Source organism: Amphibalanus amphitrite, unplaced genomic scaffold (assembly GCF_019059575.1).
Source record: "Amphibalanus amphitrite isolate SeventyFive unplaced genomic scaffold, NRLGWU_Aamphi_draft 001011F_arrow, whole genome shotgun sequence".
Lineage (NCBI taxonomy): Eukaryota > Metazoa > Arthropoda > Thecostraca > Balanomorpha > Balanidae > Amphibalanus > Amphibalanus amphitrite.
The window spans coordinates 223,955-238,581 of NW_024882505.1; the positions used below are offsets into that span (position 1 = coordinate 223,955).

Below are 14,627 nucleotides of genomic sequence, written 5' to 3' on the forward strand. Positions count from 1 at the left end.
CTCACTTCTCAGTTGAACCTCCAATGGAAACCCATCACAAAGTAGAGATCAGGGCGCCTCTCACACTGCAGCACACTCAACGACTGAGGCACCATCTCATCACTTGCAGGTGGTTCTTGCCAGGAGCAATGCCAGCCACGCACATCAGGTGATAACAGCAGTGTACAACTGCAATCTACAAGCATCCATGTTCTTTCTGGTTTTCTCCTGTTGAGATCCACTGCCATGCATGAACTTGATGGGCTTTTGTTGCACTCCTCCCATGTGCAGACAGGTTTCTGCTGAAACAAAGCAAACAAATGTGATTAATAATGGCCCTGTTTCACCATCCAGACACTGTGTGCACTGGTAGCTACGGCATACCATAGCATCACTCCAATGACGTTGCATGTGATCTCTTAGTTTATGATGAATCGTGTTTGGAACAGAGTGAGAGGTTCTGAAAAACCGTACCAAAAACAGAGGTTTGAGTTCAAATACTGCTAGCATGCTGCTGGTGCTGGTACCGCAGCGTGCTAACGTTCTGGGATGCTGTCATAGCTTAGCGTCACAGTGAAGTTTGTCGACACTGCCATGGAAACCCAATGGTCTGACACACGCAGCGCACTGCAGTGCTCTGCCATGAAACACCACCCATGAACGTTGGTTGCATGACCAGGATCGAAGCAGTGTGGCAGACAGTGATTTTAATTTTAATTGCACTTACTAGAGATTAACAAGTTGTTGGTGAAATTGCTATTCATTATTCCTATTACCATTGTCTAAATTTCACATTTCAAGACAGCATCAGCATCGACATGTTATATAAATAAGGTTTAGACTTCAGGTGGCCCCGGGTTCCCCGGGTTTTTGCCCGTAGAACAAGGGCAAAAAGTTGTCAAAAAAATATTTTAAAAAATACCTGCCTTTATCAACACCTCATCTACTAAAATCACATATCTCAATACAATCAAACAGAGATGGGTTAAACAACAAGGCCCTAAAAGCAAAAACCGTTTGAATAACAATGTGATTTTTTGCAACCGCTGCACCATTACTGTCACGTACGCTATCCCTAGATTGGTTGCTGGTAAGTAGTGGTTGTCGTCATCAACTCGTCATACAGCAGCTGATTGGGATGGGCGGGGCCTATTTTTATCCAGGCGATAGAGAGAGCCTGATAATTTGCCGCTACATCTATTTCCAAGGCCATAGATCTATTTCACTTTTGGAACGATGGAGGTGGGGTGTGGTTTGCATCATGGACCAATGAAGCCTTTAGTCCATGGTTTGCATATGCCTTGTTTCATGAAACAGAGTAAAAAATGATCATCATTTCACTTGGATATCATATTCCACCTAAAGTCACAAACTGGAATACTGCAAATACAACCTAACTATAAAGTTTGCTATCAATATGCCGCATGCCCAGACTGAAGAAGTACATGTTATGCTGAATATGTCCATCGTAGTGACAGGATTGCGCAAAAAATGCCAGTGTACATACTTTGCACATTTCGAACTCAGCGCATGGCGACCGCGGAATTTTTATGAGCAGGAAGGCTGCATAATTTTTTGGCAAAAGACTGCCACTGAATTAAATCGGCACACTGGTCAATCTATCAGCAGATTCGCCGTGCGGGCGGCTCTGGGGTGGTTTAGGGATGAGTCCCTACCCCGGTTGTCGCATGCTCAAACTGGCGAGCCGCCCTGAGTATTTGCACTTAGGGGAGGAGCGGCCGCCCAGGTGAGGCCTCAGCCCTTGGCGTGGAGATAAATATGGAAGACCTTGTTGAACTTTGCCGAGCATCGTTAAGTAATACTGAGGTGGATTCCTGCCCACTACGGTATCAAGGGGAATGAGGGTGCAGACAACCTGATGAAACAAGCGGCCGCCCTGCCCTCAAACGCCCGCTCGCTAACCAGGGTGGTGCATTGTGCGGCCTCGCATTAATTGCGCGATGACTGGTCCGAATCACTATCCAAGCCACTCCTCGGGAGCACGCCGCCGCTCCCCATCCCCGGAGAGGACCGATAGGACGCCGTTTCGGTGCACCAGATGAGGGCGGGCCACTGGGGCCGCTCGCTCCAGTACGTGCACCGAATCGGCTGTCTCCACTCCGCGACATGCCAGCAGTGCCCAGACAAGCGGTGCTTCGCGATGGGCTGCGCGCACCGTGTGCCGAGAAGAGGCTGATGTGCCGGAGCGCCACCTGCTGCTCCGCTGCCTGGCCCTCGCTGGCTCCCGCCAGCCTCTAACACGCCGCTCCACCGATTTTTGTGGCCCCGGAACTCCCAGCACCAGCCTTGTTTCACGGAACGACGCTACAGTGCGCTAAACGTATTGAGGTATCAGGTTTCCGTGGAAAAAAACTTATTGGGACGCTCAAACATTGATATGGGAGAGCGTCCAAGGCTCCGGAACGCTCGGTCTGGTTGATAGAGCTTTGATCGGTGGATGTGCTGGTGCACATGTGCTTGATATAAAAGTGGCTTAATTTTGGCACTAATAGGCACTCAATTTTCGGCGCAAATCAACCAGGAATTTCAGCGCAAAATCGCTTCGCAAGAGGGTCTCACGGGCGTCCGGCGTAGTGTATGGATGTTTTGGAGTCTGGCCGCATGCCACAATGCACCAGCACAAGAATTTAATTCAGCAAAATGTTGAGTTATGGGCCCTGATCGGCGCCCGGCTAGTGCTCTTGCCGGCACTCACACATGTGCTGGTTGCCCCGGCAATGAACTATTGACCAATGAGAAGCGAGGAAAGTGCAAAGTCACTGCGATTTTTCATAAACCTGTGCCCCCTGTAGCGCGTTTCTCATCAGTCAATAACTCAATAGGCCGTTGCCGGGGTAACTGGCACGTATATGACAAATACGTGCCAGTTACCACGTGCAGTTACCTCCGCGCACATTGTGCGCGGGAGCTAGCACGCTAGCCAGACGCCGCCAGCCAGCGCTATGGCCTGCACTGCTCCACAGTAAATCAGCACAGTGCATCAGTTGATGCCATCAGCTGATTGCCCAGACATTGACAAGATCTCATTGATATTGCCATGATTTGTACTTCCCAGTCTGGCCTGTAGCTAATTTACTTTTTTGGCGTCAATACTTATGTCCAGTTAATTTCCCCACCACAGGCAGAGTAGATGCTTTTCAGATCAGTTTTTCATGATACCTACATTAATGCATACAATGTTTTTCCTTATCTTCAGCCAAAGGATTTCCCTGCTCTGAAGAATGACCTGCTGCTGCGAGCAGCACGAGGTCAGGAGGTGGATCGAGTGCCTGTGTGGATCATGAGGCAGGCTGGACGGACCCTGCCTGGTAGGTGCCTATGCTACACTCCAAGTGATGGCATGATAGGGGTGCTGGCTGTCAGTTTTTTTCTATAAATTTAGTCCGAACCTTTTGATAGGAAGGATTCACAAGGAAAGAGCCACCGCTAAGCTAAGCTTGTTTCGGTGACCCTGCCCTCTACCCTCCTATCGCGCAATTCCAGTTCTATGGCAGAATTTAGAGTCCAAAGTTTAACGTGCGCACATAGCCGCGCACGGCCGGTCCCCTCACTGACTTCGCCTGGCTACGGCCTGCCACCAACCGCAACCATACCTGTCAGGAGGCCCATAAATTTCAAGCGCTCGTCGCGCTTCGAGCCCGAACTGTTATAACCGGGAACGCGTGCTCTCACGCGTTCCCGGTTTCCTCTTTTCCTCTCTTCATAAACACTTTGCCAACGCCTAAACGCTTGGCGAGACGTTTAGGCGACATGTCGGCCTCCGGAGCACGCCTTGGGCCTTATCATGCAACTGCTGCTATACGGGATCGGAGATTCAGGATGACTAATAATCAGCATCAGAAATCTTCGGCCTTGTCATCTGCTGGGGGATAAAACCGGCCTATAAGTTCTGGAGGGCGCTGTAGGCTGCCACCAGGGCCGCTACCATGTCGCTGTGCCGGTTTGCCTTTACCGTTCATTGACCGCACAGTCGCTGGCCCGCCCGTGTGCCCGCAGAGTACCGTGCAGTGAGCGAGCAGAACGGCTTCTTCACCATCTGCCGGACACCGGAGCTGGCCTGTGAGGTGACCCTGCAGCCGGTGCGCCGCTATGACCTGGACGCAGCCATTATCTTCTCAGACATACTGGTGGTGCCGCAGGCGCTTGGCATGGAGGTGCTCATGAAACCGGGAGAGGTGAGTTCGATAAGTAAGAATGCACTTGGTAATGTGAGGCCACTCGAAGTGATGAGACGGTGTGTTACATGAGGAGAGTTAAACGGTGAGATAGAAGTGACGGTAGGCGAGATAAGGGGGAGCTGAGTCATATTTAGAGTCAGGTGAGCTGTACTAGGTGAGGGTAGTTATTACGGGAGAGGTTTTATGAAGCCGTGTGAGGTGCACACAGCTCACGTGAGATGCGAGTCCTAGACGGCCTGATTCTACCATGTCAAGCTCTTGATAAACTCTAACTCAGACCTCTCTATGTCAAAAGGCCGCTACATTTTGTATCGATGTTAATGCATATGTTATTCATTTATTTGACACCAAGGTGAGGATTTCACTCAGGCCGGCGTCTCTCTGGGTTGTGTGTACTGCCCACCTGACCGTTTGTTCCCGCTCGTCTGACGGTCCGCTCTGTGCCGCGCAGGGGCCCGTGTTCCCGGAGCCGCTGTCGGGCCCGGACGACCTGAGCCGCCTGCAGCGACCCGTGGACGTCCACCAGCAGCTCGGATACGTCTTCCAGGCCGTCACCCTCACCAGACACAAGCTGGAGGGAAAGGTGCCGCTCATCGGCTTCTCAGGCGCACCGGTGAGTGAACTTTTCGTATGTGTGGCGCACAAGATAGGCATACTGTCCAGTAGCAACTGCTGCTGCCTTCAGATAACGAAGCTGTGGAGTGTGCGTACCTTCTTATTTGTGTGCTTTTTGTTTGCTGGAGATGCTAACTGTCACTATCACGAGACATGAACGAGATACTTCAGATTAGATTAACGCCCTCTAACATCATGATTCCTGGCTACTCTCAAGCGTCAGCATCAACATCTTTACACGTCTACCATGGTATGGCCCGTCCTCGACCTCTCCATTGGTGCCAAAAGTCCCTTTGGAGCTGTTATCAGCAAATCCGCCACTGACTTCACTCCCGTCCGCCACACGGTCGGTCGTTTTCAGTGGACGCTGATGGGCTACATGATCGAGGGTAAGGGGTCCAAGACCATGTCGAAGGCGAAGCGGTGGCTGTACCAGCATCCGGAGGCGAGTCACCAGCTGCTGTCCATCCTGACGGACGTCATTGTGGACTATCTAGTCGGTCAGGCGGAGGCAGGGGCGCAGGTGAGGAGGACGCTTGGACGGACAGCGGCCCGATTGGGAGGGAGCGGCTGGTCTTTGGGCAATTTGGTTAACACGAGCTGTTTGCTAATTGCTAGCGAGAACAAAGTTGGCGAATATACTCGCATAGGCCAGTAAAATATTTATTTGACATTACGTTTATGCAGAATTATTGTGCCCAACCAGTTTTCGCATGCTAACTCCATTGAATCTGTCTTTCATTTCTGGGATACAACCAAATGGTCCTATCTTGTTTGTGCGACTGCCCACAGCTTCTGCAAGTGTTTGAGTCCAGCGCCGAGTACCTGGGACCGGATCTGTTCACCGAGTTCGCGCTGCCCTACATCCGCCGGATTAGCGCAAACGTCCGCGAGAAACTGAAGGCCAAGGACCTGGACATCCCAATGGTGAGGCCAGATATGTGAGACTTGAGCTAGTTGATCAAGTGACATTGCAATGTCGCTGCTTGGGGTCTGTGTTATTATGATGTTGCTTTTCATCTGGAATTTTTAATGTTACGAATATTACGGTTGCATACAGCTACAGCTAAGGGACTATCCCACCTTTAACATGGGGTTTGAGTTGAGATAGCCAAGTTTGCGACGAGGTTCAGAAACCACTATCTATCTAGGTTACAACCCCCGCGGCCTCTTGGTGTTGAAGAAATTCGTTCCCTTCATTTGAAAATGGGCCTTGTGCAAGGCCCTATCTTCAACATGGAGCGACCGTTAGTGTGACGTCACCTCGTTTAGTCATTCTGATTTAAATGGGTTTGTTCGTTGAAAAATCGCTTAAAACTTGGTCTGAACTTTGTTGTGGTGCCTACAGAGTAAAAAGAATCGGCTTTATGACAGTAATGTGGCCTGGGGAAGGAGGTAATTTTGGGCTGTGACGTCACATATTTGAAAGTTTGTGTTTGGAATATGGGAAGCCTAAGATGTTTAATGCCAGAACCGTGTTCCTGGTCATCCAATCTATAAAGTCGGGCACAATTTAACTGGTTTTAACAACATTTTAGAAGGTGGGATAGTCCCTTTAATGGTTAATAGCCGAACCGAAAAGTAATTCGTTTTGTTTTATCCAGTGCACATTCATTTCCGATCAATGCCACATTCCATGTTTTAACTTATCCCCCTTCCCTCCCCCCTCCATTAACTTTCATCAGCTGGTTGTGCCCGCTCCCCACTGCCACCTGATGACTCGTCATGTGACGTTTGTTTCCCCCAGACGATATTCGCCAAGGGCGCGCACTACGCGCTGGAACAGCTGGCAGACAGCGGGTACGAGGTGGTTGGTCTGGACTGGACGGTCGACCCTCAGGACGCCTCCCGTCGGCTGGGAGACAAGGTCACCCGGCAGGGCAACCTCGATCCGTGCGCCCTCTACGCGCCACTGGTAAGGATAGCTCGCGGTCGAGAGTTAGGTGAACGGGCTGTGCTTTGTATCTAGGTAGTAAGTTGTTGAACTTGTTGGAGTTTGTTGAAGAAGAGCTGCGCAAAGGAGATGAAAGACTAGAGGAATAATAGATTTTGGCATGGCGCTAAAATCCCAACCTAGCTATTCCATCGTGATGACCGTCTTCCCGCTGTCAGCTGACCGTGCGACACGTGACCGTATGCTTCTGCCACCTCCGCCAGGATTCTATCGACGCTATGGTCCGACGGATGGTGGAGCGATTCGGCTGCCGGCGCTGGATAGCCAACCTCGGCCACGGTGTGTATCCGGACATGACGCCCGAACATGTCGGAGCGTTCGTCGACGCCGTTCACAAGTATTCCAGCGGGAAATGAGTGGTGGTGAGAAGACCGGCACGGGTGCCACCCGTGACCTCCGATGGGTGAGGAGTGGGTGCGGGAGAGGTGAGAGCGAGGGAACCTGGCGGTAGACGGGAGAGGAAATGTTTGACACGTCATGAGAGATGCAAGTTCATCGTATTGATGGCAAGGTGCCCCGCGGATGACGATGAGTTGGATGTTGTTTTTTTTTCTGGGGTCGTGCTCTTTTTTTTATCTGGTTACGTATGACACGGTTCCGGTGCCATGTTGATAGGCTGATATTTTCGGCTTGTTTATGCAGGGTCTTTATTTCACTTTTGTTGGGCCCTAGCTGTGGGGTAGAAATAAGCTCAGGCCAGAGATATTGGGTGCAGATTTGATTGATCTAACGAGAACAAAGTGGATCTCAGCCTTGAGTTCCTGTGATGACGTCTCCTGTTTTCAAATATTCTGCCGGGTTTGTTGAGCCTCGGTTGCGGATACACAATTTACGAAGGGCGTTTATTATCTGTGTGTGCTGTGTGCTGTCTTGGATGATGCAGATAGTGGTTGTTGGCCTACCTAGGCACTGTCGTCGATGCTGGGCCTAGTGTCTTGTTTTGATAAACTTTTGAATGTTTATACGTGTTGAATATAAATTATACCGGAAATGACCAGTCTGGCTCATTGGATCGAGACAGAAGTCGCATATACGAATATATGTACGCGCAGATACCTACGCCAAGATAACACTGATCTCAGCATCCAGTTAACTGCACATTACCATCTCCTGTGCTGAAGTTGTAGTTCCTTAACAGTGGCGTTGGACTGGGCACTGGGTAGATTTATATTCGATTTGTCTAACAAACGGAATGAACATGACTCGAAATGTTCGGTGCTGTTATAGTTACACCCAAATATCTCCCAGCAGTAACTACTAAAAGAAGCGACCGATAACTCCAGTTTATTGTCACGTCCTTCGTTATCCACCATTGACCTCACTCCGTACACAGAATGGATCGCGGGCAGTCATGGAGACTGCATGTCACAAGATACTGCAACACAATCGCGAACGGAACTCAATACGAAACTGGGATATTTTGCTACGTCAGTCGGGAAGGCAGTTTCAACGCCATTGTGAGCGTTCCTCTACCTACTGTTCGCACAATCGTACGATGCGTTGATAGGAGTAGTATTTCGTAATATTAACTGAGTCCATACACTGCAAATCTATGTTATCTACAATTAAAGCGACGGTCACCAGTTTAAACATCTACACCAGGGCACTAAAATCTACACGAGATCAATAATTTCGTTACACAGGTAAAACATCGCTACATCAACAAGTTTGGTCCCATAATTCGGTCCACCAGGCTAAAACTGGACACCCCCGGCCCCGAGCCAGACCTCGTGCCGCTCTCACCGCGTGAGCCGAGGCTGCGCTAAGCGCGCGCAGGTCGGCACGGCGGCGTCTAGTCATCGTCAGAGGTGGGAGACATGGTCATATCCTTCGGACGCATGCTGACGGCGCCGCTCAGGCCGGCCACGGGACCGCCCTCGGGCGCCGGGCCCGAGCGCTTCATCGGCGTAGACTGCACGCCACCGGCCGCCACGCCCGCCTCGAACTTGTCCGTGTCCAGACTGGAGTCGACGGCCGGCGGCGGCGCGGCCGACAGATCGAGCGGCGCCAGCATCCCCGAGCTGCCGGCCGACGGAGAACCGCCCGGAGAGCCGGACGCCACGCTGCTCGCCGAGCTGCTGCTCGAACTGCCGCTAGAGCTCGAGCCGCCCGAGCTGCTCGACTGGTGCGCCTGCTTGCTGAGCACCTTTCGGCGGAGTTCGTCACCCGAGGCGCGGCCGGCGCGGCTCGGCTGGCGCTGCGCAGAGACAGAGCCCGAACTGGAGCTGGACGCGGCCGAGTGCGGGTCGGCCAGCGGGCCAGAGCGCGACTTCATGCCCAGTTTGCTGATGATTTTACCCACGTCCGGCGAGCTCTGACCGGACTGTGAGCGCGGCTGGGCGCCGCCTCCACCGGTGCCGCTCACAGAGCGGATCGCCTCGCGGGACGCCTCCAGTGCGCGCTCCAGGGCCGAGCTGCGCAGAGACACCTCCGAGGCAGAACCCACAGAGGCAGGACGGCCGGAGGCGGCAGCGGCCGAGCCCGGCCGCGGCGACTCCTGCGAAAAGTACTCCTGTGAGCTGGCCAGGTTAGAGAACTGGCTGAGGGTGTCGTCCTGCGCGCGGCCGCCGGTGCCGAGCCCGGGGGACAGCTCCGGGTCCGAACGGGCGCCCGTGCGTGAGAGCACGCTGCCGGTGGAGGTGACATCGGGCTGTCGGGCGGCGCCGGAGTCGGCAGTGACGCCGGCCGGGTCGGCGCTGCCCTCCTGACCCGTGGTGCGGGACGTCTGCTCGAGGATAGTGCTCAGTTCGTGCGGCGCGCTACCCTGCACGGCGCCGTGGCTCAGTGACGGCGGCGGCCGCGGTCGCAGCGAGCCCGAGCTGCGTGCCGCTGCCGCCAGCCCGGCGGCCGAGCCGCGCAGCTCGTCTGCCATGTTCGAGTAGCTTCGCATCAGCTCATCGCGCCGCTGCTGCACCTCGGAGAGTTTCTGCATGACCTCATCGTAACGCTGTGTGTAGGGGTCTGACACCGCAGCCCCCGCCGCCGCCGCAGCGCTCTGTGACGGGTCCTCTGAGTAGACTCCGGAGGTTCCTCCAGCCGCTTCAGCACCGCCGTCGCCAACGTCAGCTGTCGAGCTGCCCGGCGAGGCGGCCGTGGCAAAGGTGGCGTCCGCTGCGCCGCTGCGGGACAGCGAGCCGCCGGAGGCCGAGCCGTACACGGTCGATGGCGAGGAGGCGGGCATGCTTAGCTGGGAGAGCCGCTCGCGACTCTCGTCCAGCAGTTGACTGACGTACTGGCGCAGCTCACCGTGCGATCCCACGGCGGCCGGTGCACCCTGCAGCAGACCGGCGGCCAGAGCAGGGTCCCCGGGGTCGCCCGGCGCCGTCCGGTACGCAGTGGTCGTCGAGTCGAAGGTTGGTTCGTTGGGGGCGGCGGCACCGCTGCTGGCTAGAGCCGACAGATCTGACGAGCGAACCGTCGAGACGTCGGAGGTGCGCAGCGACGAGAGGTCGGCCGTGCGCAGAGAGGATACGTCTGGGGAAGTGGCCTCCGGCCGATCCGGGCGGGCCACCGGGTAGATACCGTCCGGACCGACGTACATCTCCTGATCTGGCTCGTCAGCCCCGTATGGCGACTGGCCTCCGCCGTCCGCCGTCTCATCCTCTTGTCCGTACATCTCTTGCCCTTCCTGGCCATACATTTCTTGACCCTCTTGACCATACATCTCCTCGCCTTGGCCGTACATTTGCTGACCCTCCTGGCCGTACATCTCCTGACCTTCTTGACCATACATCTGACCCTCCTGGCCGTACATCTGTCCTTGCTGGTCGTACATTTGCTGACCATCCTCACCATACATCTGACCCTCCTGTCCGTACATTTGTTGTCCCTCCTGTCCGTACATTTGTTGTCCGTCCTGTCCGTACATTTGTTGTCCCTCCTGTCCGTAAATTTGTTGTCCCTCCTCGCCGTACATCTCCTGTCCATCTTGTCCGTACATCTCCTGTCCATCTTGTCCGTACATTTCCTGTCCCTCTCCGTACTCCGGCTGCTGGGCGAACATGGACTGCTCACCGTAGCCGGGCGGGGGCTGCTCCTCCGTTGGGTAGCCCTGGCTGCCCTCCAGCCCACTGGCATACTGTTCCTGCTCGGTAGCCGCCACTGACCCGTCCGTCGGCCACTGGCTCGTAGGATCAGCGCCGGACACACTCGAGTACTGAGACTGGTCCATGGAGGGCTCCTCATCGGCGGCACTCCAGGTTCCCGGAGCGCCGGGCGCCTCTGCCCCCGGAGCCGCAGCGCTGGTCGGTGGCGGCCCGGCCGCCATCAGCTCTGCGACATGTCGACCGTGACGGTCGAACTCGGCCGCTAGGTCGCGCGCAGGCGTGACAAACTCGGCGCTTTGGTCGCCCTCAGACTCGGCGTCGGCCGCCAGCAGCAGGGCGTCCTCGAACAGCTGGTTCAGGCGCCGCTGCCGCTCCTCATATGAAGCCACTCCGCTGGCCTCCTCCTGGGTCAGAGAAGCAGTGGCGCGCGCCAGCTGCTGCGCCGAGCCGACGCCGGAGACCCGTCGTTCGCGGCGCTCCTCGGCCTCGACACGTTCTAGCTCACTCAGCAGTCGAGCGTACTCGCTGCGCGCGCTCATTCGTCTCTGCGCCTGCCGGCCACGCTCCGCCGCCGCCTGTTCGCGCTCCTGCTGACGGAGGCGCTCGGAGCTGGCGCGCGCCTGCTGCAGCTCCTCCTGCTCTCGAGCTGCGGCGCGCGCGTCGTATCCGCTCTGCTCGCGGCGCACCTGATACTGTTCGGGCGGCGGACGCGTCTCGCTGCGCAGCGGCACGCCGGCGGCGGCGGGCGGCGCGCGGCCAGTCGAGGTCGAGCTCAGCTGACGCTGCAGCTCAGACGGCGTCAGCGCCGACTCCGAGTGCGGCACGTCCGTGACAGAGGCGCTGCTGGTGCCGGCCGTCGGCGCGTCCGAGCGACTCGACGATCCGCCGCCGCGCGATGTCCGGGACGTCTGCGGCACGCGGGACGATGTGGAGGCGCCGGAGCGACCGGCTGAGCCGGACCGAGCGGCCGAGCCCGACCGGCCCACCGAGCCCGGACCCGACCCCGGAGCAGGCTGCGGCTCCGGCTCCGGAAACCGGGTGCCCGTCTTCTTGTCACGGCTCAGCGTGCGCGTCTGGCTGCCGCGGTTAGCGGTGGGGTCACGCGCTAGCATACCGCGATCAGCTGTCTGCTGGGCGCGCGCTCGCTTGCACCGGGGCCTCGGTCTCGTTTGCACAGCGTCATCGCGAAACGAGACGCGCGGCCGGAAGGCCGACTGGAAGACGACAGCGGCGGCGGACGCGGCGGCGCTCGACTGCGAGACGGTCCCCTGTCTGTGCTGGTCCTGCTGCTGCTGACGGCGCTCCTCCAGCAGGCGCCGCTGGTGTCCCTCCTGCGCCACCCGGTCGGCACGCACCCGCTCCAGCGCGCGGTTCAGCTCGCGCAGCGTGTCGACGCGCCGCTGCTCCTCGTGCAGCTGGCGCTGGCTGTCGCGGACGCGGCGCAGCGCGGCCCGCTGCCGCTCCTCGGCCACCTGCTGCTGCTCGGTGGCCAGCAGCCGTTTGGCGCCGCTCAGGTCCGGCTGTCGGGCGGCGGCCAGGTGCGCGGCGCCCACCTGGCGCAGGCACGCCGAGTACTCGGCCTCCAGGTGCTGCAGCTTGTTCTCCTTATCGGCGGCATACTCGGCGGCTACCGCCTGTTTGACCTTGGCCAGCTGACGAGCCGACTCGGCCTGCACGCGCTGGCGGGTGCGGCCGGCGGCGCGACTGGCCTGCTGGCGCACCTGGACCAGCCGCGCCTGGCTGCGCCGCCGCCGCTCCTCCTGTATCACCTCCTGGCGCTCGGTGATGGTCAGGCGGTACATGACGCATCACGGATGTGGTCCCAAGCTAAAACGGACACAGAGAGATAACCATAGTTAGGTGAGCGTTATGTTCCATACTTATTGCAAACAATTTTCTTTAAAAGAATTATTTTAACATGACATATGTCATGGGAATAGAAATAAAACACCAAAAATTGACAAACCCACCAAACCCATCCTTATAGCTGTATAAGTTTATTGGACACCCATGCAACAAAATGTGGTGTGCCATATATGATAATAGGCATAGTTAAAGCAAAATAATGCTGAAATGCAGCAGAATTTTGAATAAAAAATGATTGTTCGTATAGCTGTAGGCAATAGGCTGCATAGATACTGTAGGTAGGTAATTTAGTATGTAGGACAGGTAAGTTGGCTTTAGGTAGGCCAGGTTGGTTGTTTTATGTGGCTTTATTTTAAAAATATTTTCAAACCATAGAATTCAGCAGCATCCGTGCCCCATAGGTACAACTAACTGTGCCATAACATTGTTAAATTGCTCTGTGATTCAGATCTTTCCAAATCGCACCAAACACGTTTTTTAATTTTTATACAACTTTATCTGGAGAATCGATATATATACAGTGTAGATGCACAATTCCAACCAAATTTCTATGACCGGGTGTCATACCTACGTTCCATGTGGGCTGGCGCATGTCATGTTTTCTGGGTTCCTTCAGTCCTCCACTGACAACATCCTACCATCCTTTGTATGATGCAAAGTGTTGAAAAACCCAACCAGCCACCAGGTAGGATAACCAGGTAAGGCATGGCACGTCATGTGGGTGCCGCTGCCACCCATGGGCCATGGGGACTGGGGAGCAATACAGCCCCCTTGAGATCTCGGAAAATTACTGTCCTATTTTCAAAACTCAACCTGAACCAGCATTCGATAGCCACACTGGGGAACTACCATGTCAATGTGACCCAATCTGCCAATGCCATCACAATCAACCTCAACCTCAACGACCTTAAACGACAATTTTGGCTCGAGTCAGAGTAAAAGATAATTGGTGTTTACTCTTTCCTTTCAGCTTAAATTGTCAATCGACATAACGAATTAGAAACTCAAAATTTTCGTTAGAACATTCTAGTACCAATTCTTACCTTAAAATATCATCTGAAATACAACAAATCCGACAACTGAAATACTGTTTATAGCATTTCTCGCATTTCTTCAGAAACAAATTTGAATTTTTGCCAAAATGAAAGCATCAAGCACTCCACAAACGTATTTTATGAAAATGCTTCCAAATCGCTCCATATGAAGTAAAATAGGGGAAGTACATTTCGCTCATGCGAACCATGCTTGCGATGGCTTTTGAGAAAAGCATTATCCAAATAAGGAAGAATTGCGTCACTTGCACTGATCTTCAAAAAGTTGGCTTCTTGTCCAAAACTTCATCATCTCCAGCTGGCAGCTGGATCAAGGCCTAGACAATGGCATAAGGCACCTTGCATGCGATTGCAGCGTCACCATGTTCTATACCTTATCTTCAGTTCACAAAAAGATCTATAGATGTCGCAGTTGGTAGTAACGTAACTGCAATGGAACAAATCGACTGATCGGAGATTCGTTAGGAGAGGGCTTTCTATCATTTTCTGAACTCTACAGATGAAATACTAAGTCGAGTCAAGCTAAGGTGTTAATTCACTTAACTTATTTGTGCAAGAAATAGGCCCTACTTCAGAAATTGCGCCGGTAGACGGTAGCTTGGAATTGTTGTTAAATTCACGAATATCCCTAGGTATGTGTCCAAACATGACACTGGATTTGGAAAAATATTGTATGGATTTAACATTGCATGACTGCATGCTGCAAGTAATAATCGTTTTAACAAGGCATCTGCTTGCAGGGAACAGAGCTTTCCCAATATCAGTCTAAAAATGGAAAGTGTGGCCTCTTCTTTCTACCCGGTAACCCCTCCCCCCCCCCCCGTGTGGATGTCGGCAACAGTGAAGTTTGGAATTTACCCCTCCCCTCCCCCTCCATCCTATCCTCCAGTCCCCCCTCGTCACACGAAGTCACTCG

The 14,627-nt window shown here is 54.4% G+C and overlaps 3 protein-coding genes across 6 annotated transcripts in view; 1 reads left to right on the forward strand and 2 right to left on the reverse strand.

The window, feature by feature from the left end:
* The window catches only part of LOC122369153 (X-ray repair cross-complementing protein 6-like), a 33,159-nt gene that overhangs the window by 9,765 nt on the left and 8,767 nt on the right, over window positions 1-14,627 (reverse strand). The gene's annotated exons all lie outside the window — the stretch shown is intronic.
* LOC122369154 (uroporphyrinogen decarboxylase-like) lies at window positions 1,125-7,741 on the forward strand. 2 transcript variants are annotated; one of them, XM_043343651.1, is made up of 8 exons: window positions 1,125-1,221; window positions 3,197-3,308; window positions 3,997-4,175; window positions 4,630-4,791; window positions 5,155-5,316; window positions 5,586-5,720; window positions 6,541-6,708; window positions 6,951-7,741. In XM_043343651.1, exons 1-8 carry the CDS (start codon window positions 1,216-1,218, stop codon window positions 7,101-7,103), a joined length of 1,077 nt encoding a protein of 358 aa, XP_043199586.1. In that variant the 5' UTR covers window positions 1,125-1,215; the 3' UTR covers window positions 7,104-7,741. The 2 variants fall into 2 exon arrangements, with proteins under 2 accessions (XP_043199586.1, XP_043199585.1); XM_043343650.1 differs by lacking the exon at window positions 1,125-1,221 and adding an exon at window positions 1,270-1,420.
* Window positions 8,018-14,106, reverse strand: LOC122369151. Of its 3 annotated transcripts, none has more exons than XM_043343637.1 (2): window positions 13,703-14,106; window positions 8,018-12,620 (listed from the first exon to the last, which is right to left on the reverse strand). In XM_043343637.1, exon 2 carries the CDS (start codon window positions 12,593-12,595, stop codon window positions 8,540-8,542), a length of 4,056 nt encoding a protein of 1,351 aa, XP_043199572.1. In that variant the 5' UTR covers window positions 12,596-12,620; window positions 13,703-14,106; the 3' UTR covers window positions 8,018-8,539. The 3 variants fall into 3 exon arrangements, with proteins under 3 accessions (XP_043199572.1, XP_043199574.1, XP_043199573.1); XM_043343639.1 differs by lacking the exon at window positions 13,703-14,106 and adding an exon at window positions 13,231-13,322; XM_043343638.1 differs by lacking the exon at window positions 13,703-14,106 and adding an exon at window positions 13,227-13,322.

What these genes read in the sequence shown, in the direction of transcription:
- LOC122369154 (XM_043343650.1), top strand. Translation starts at nt 1,397, where the DNA reads ATGCCGCATGCCCAGACTGAAGAA. An exon ending in CGCATGCCCAGACTGAAGAA is followed by an intron (nt 1,421 to 3,196) that starts GTACATGTTATG and finishes CCTTATCTTCAG; the next exon opens with CCAAAGGATTTCCCTGCTCT. An exon ending in AGGACCTGGACATCCCAATG is followed by an intron (nt 5,721 to 6,540) that starts GTGAGGCCAGAT and finishes TGTTTCCCCCAG; the next exon opens with ACGATATTCGCCAAGGGCGC.
- LOC122369151 (XM_043343637.1), bottom strand. Translation starts at nt 12,595, where the DNA reads ATGTACCGCCTGACCATCACCGAGCGCCAGGAGGTGATACAGGAGGAG.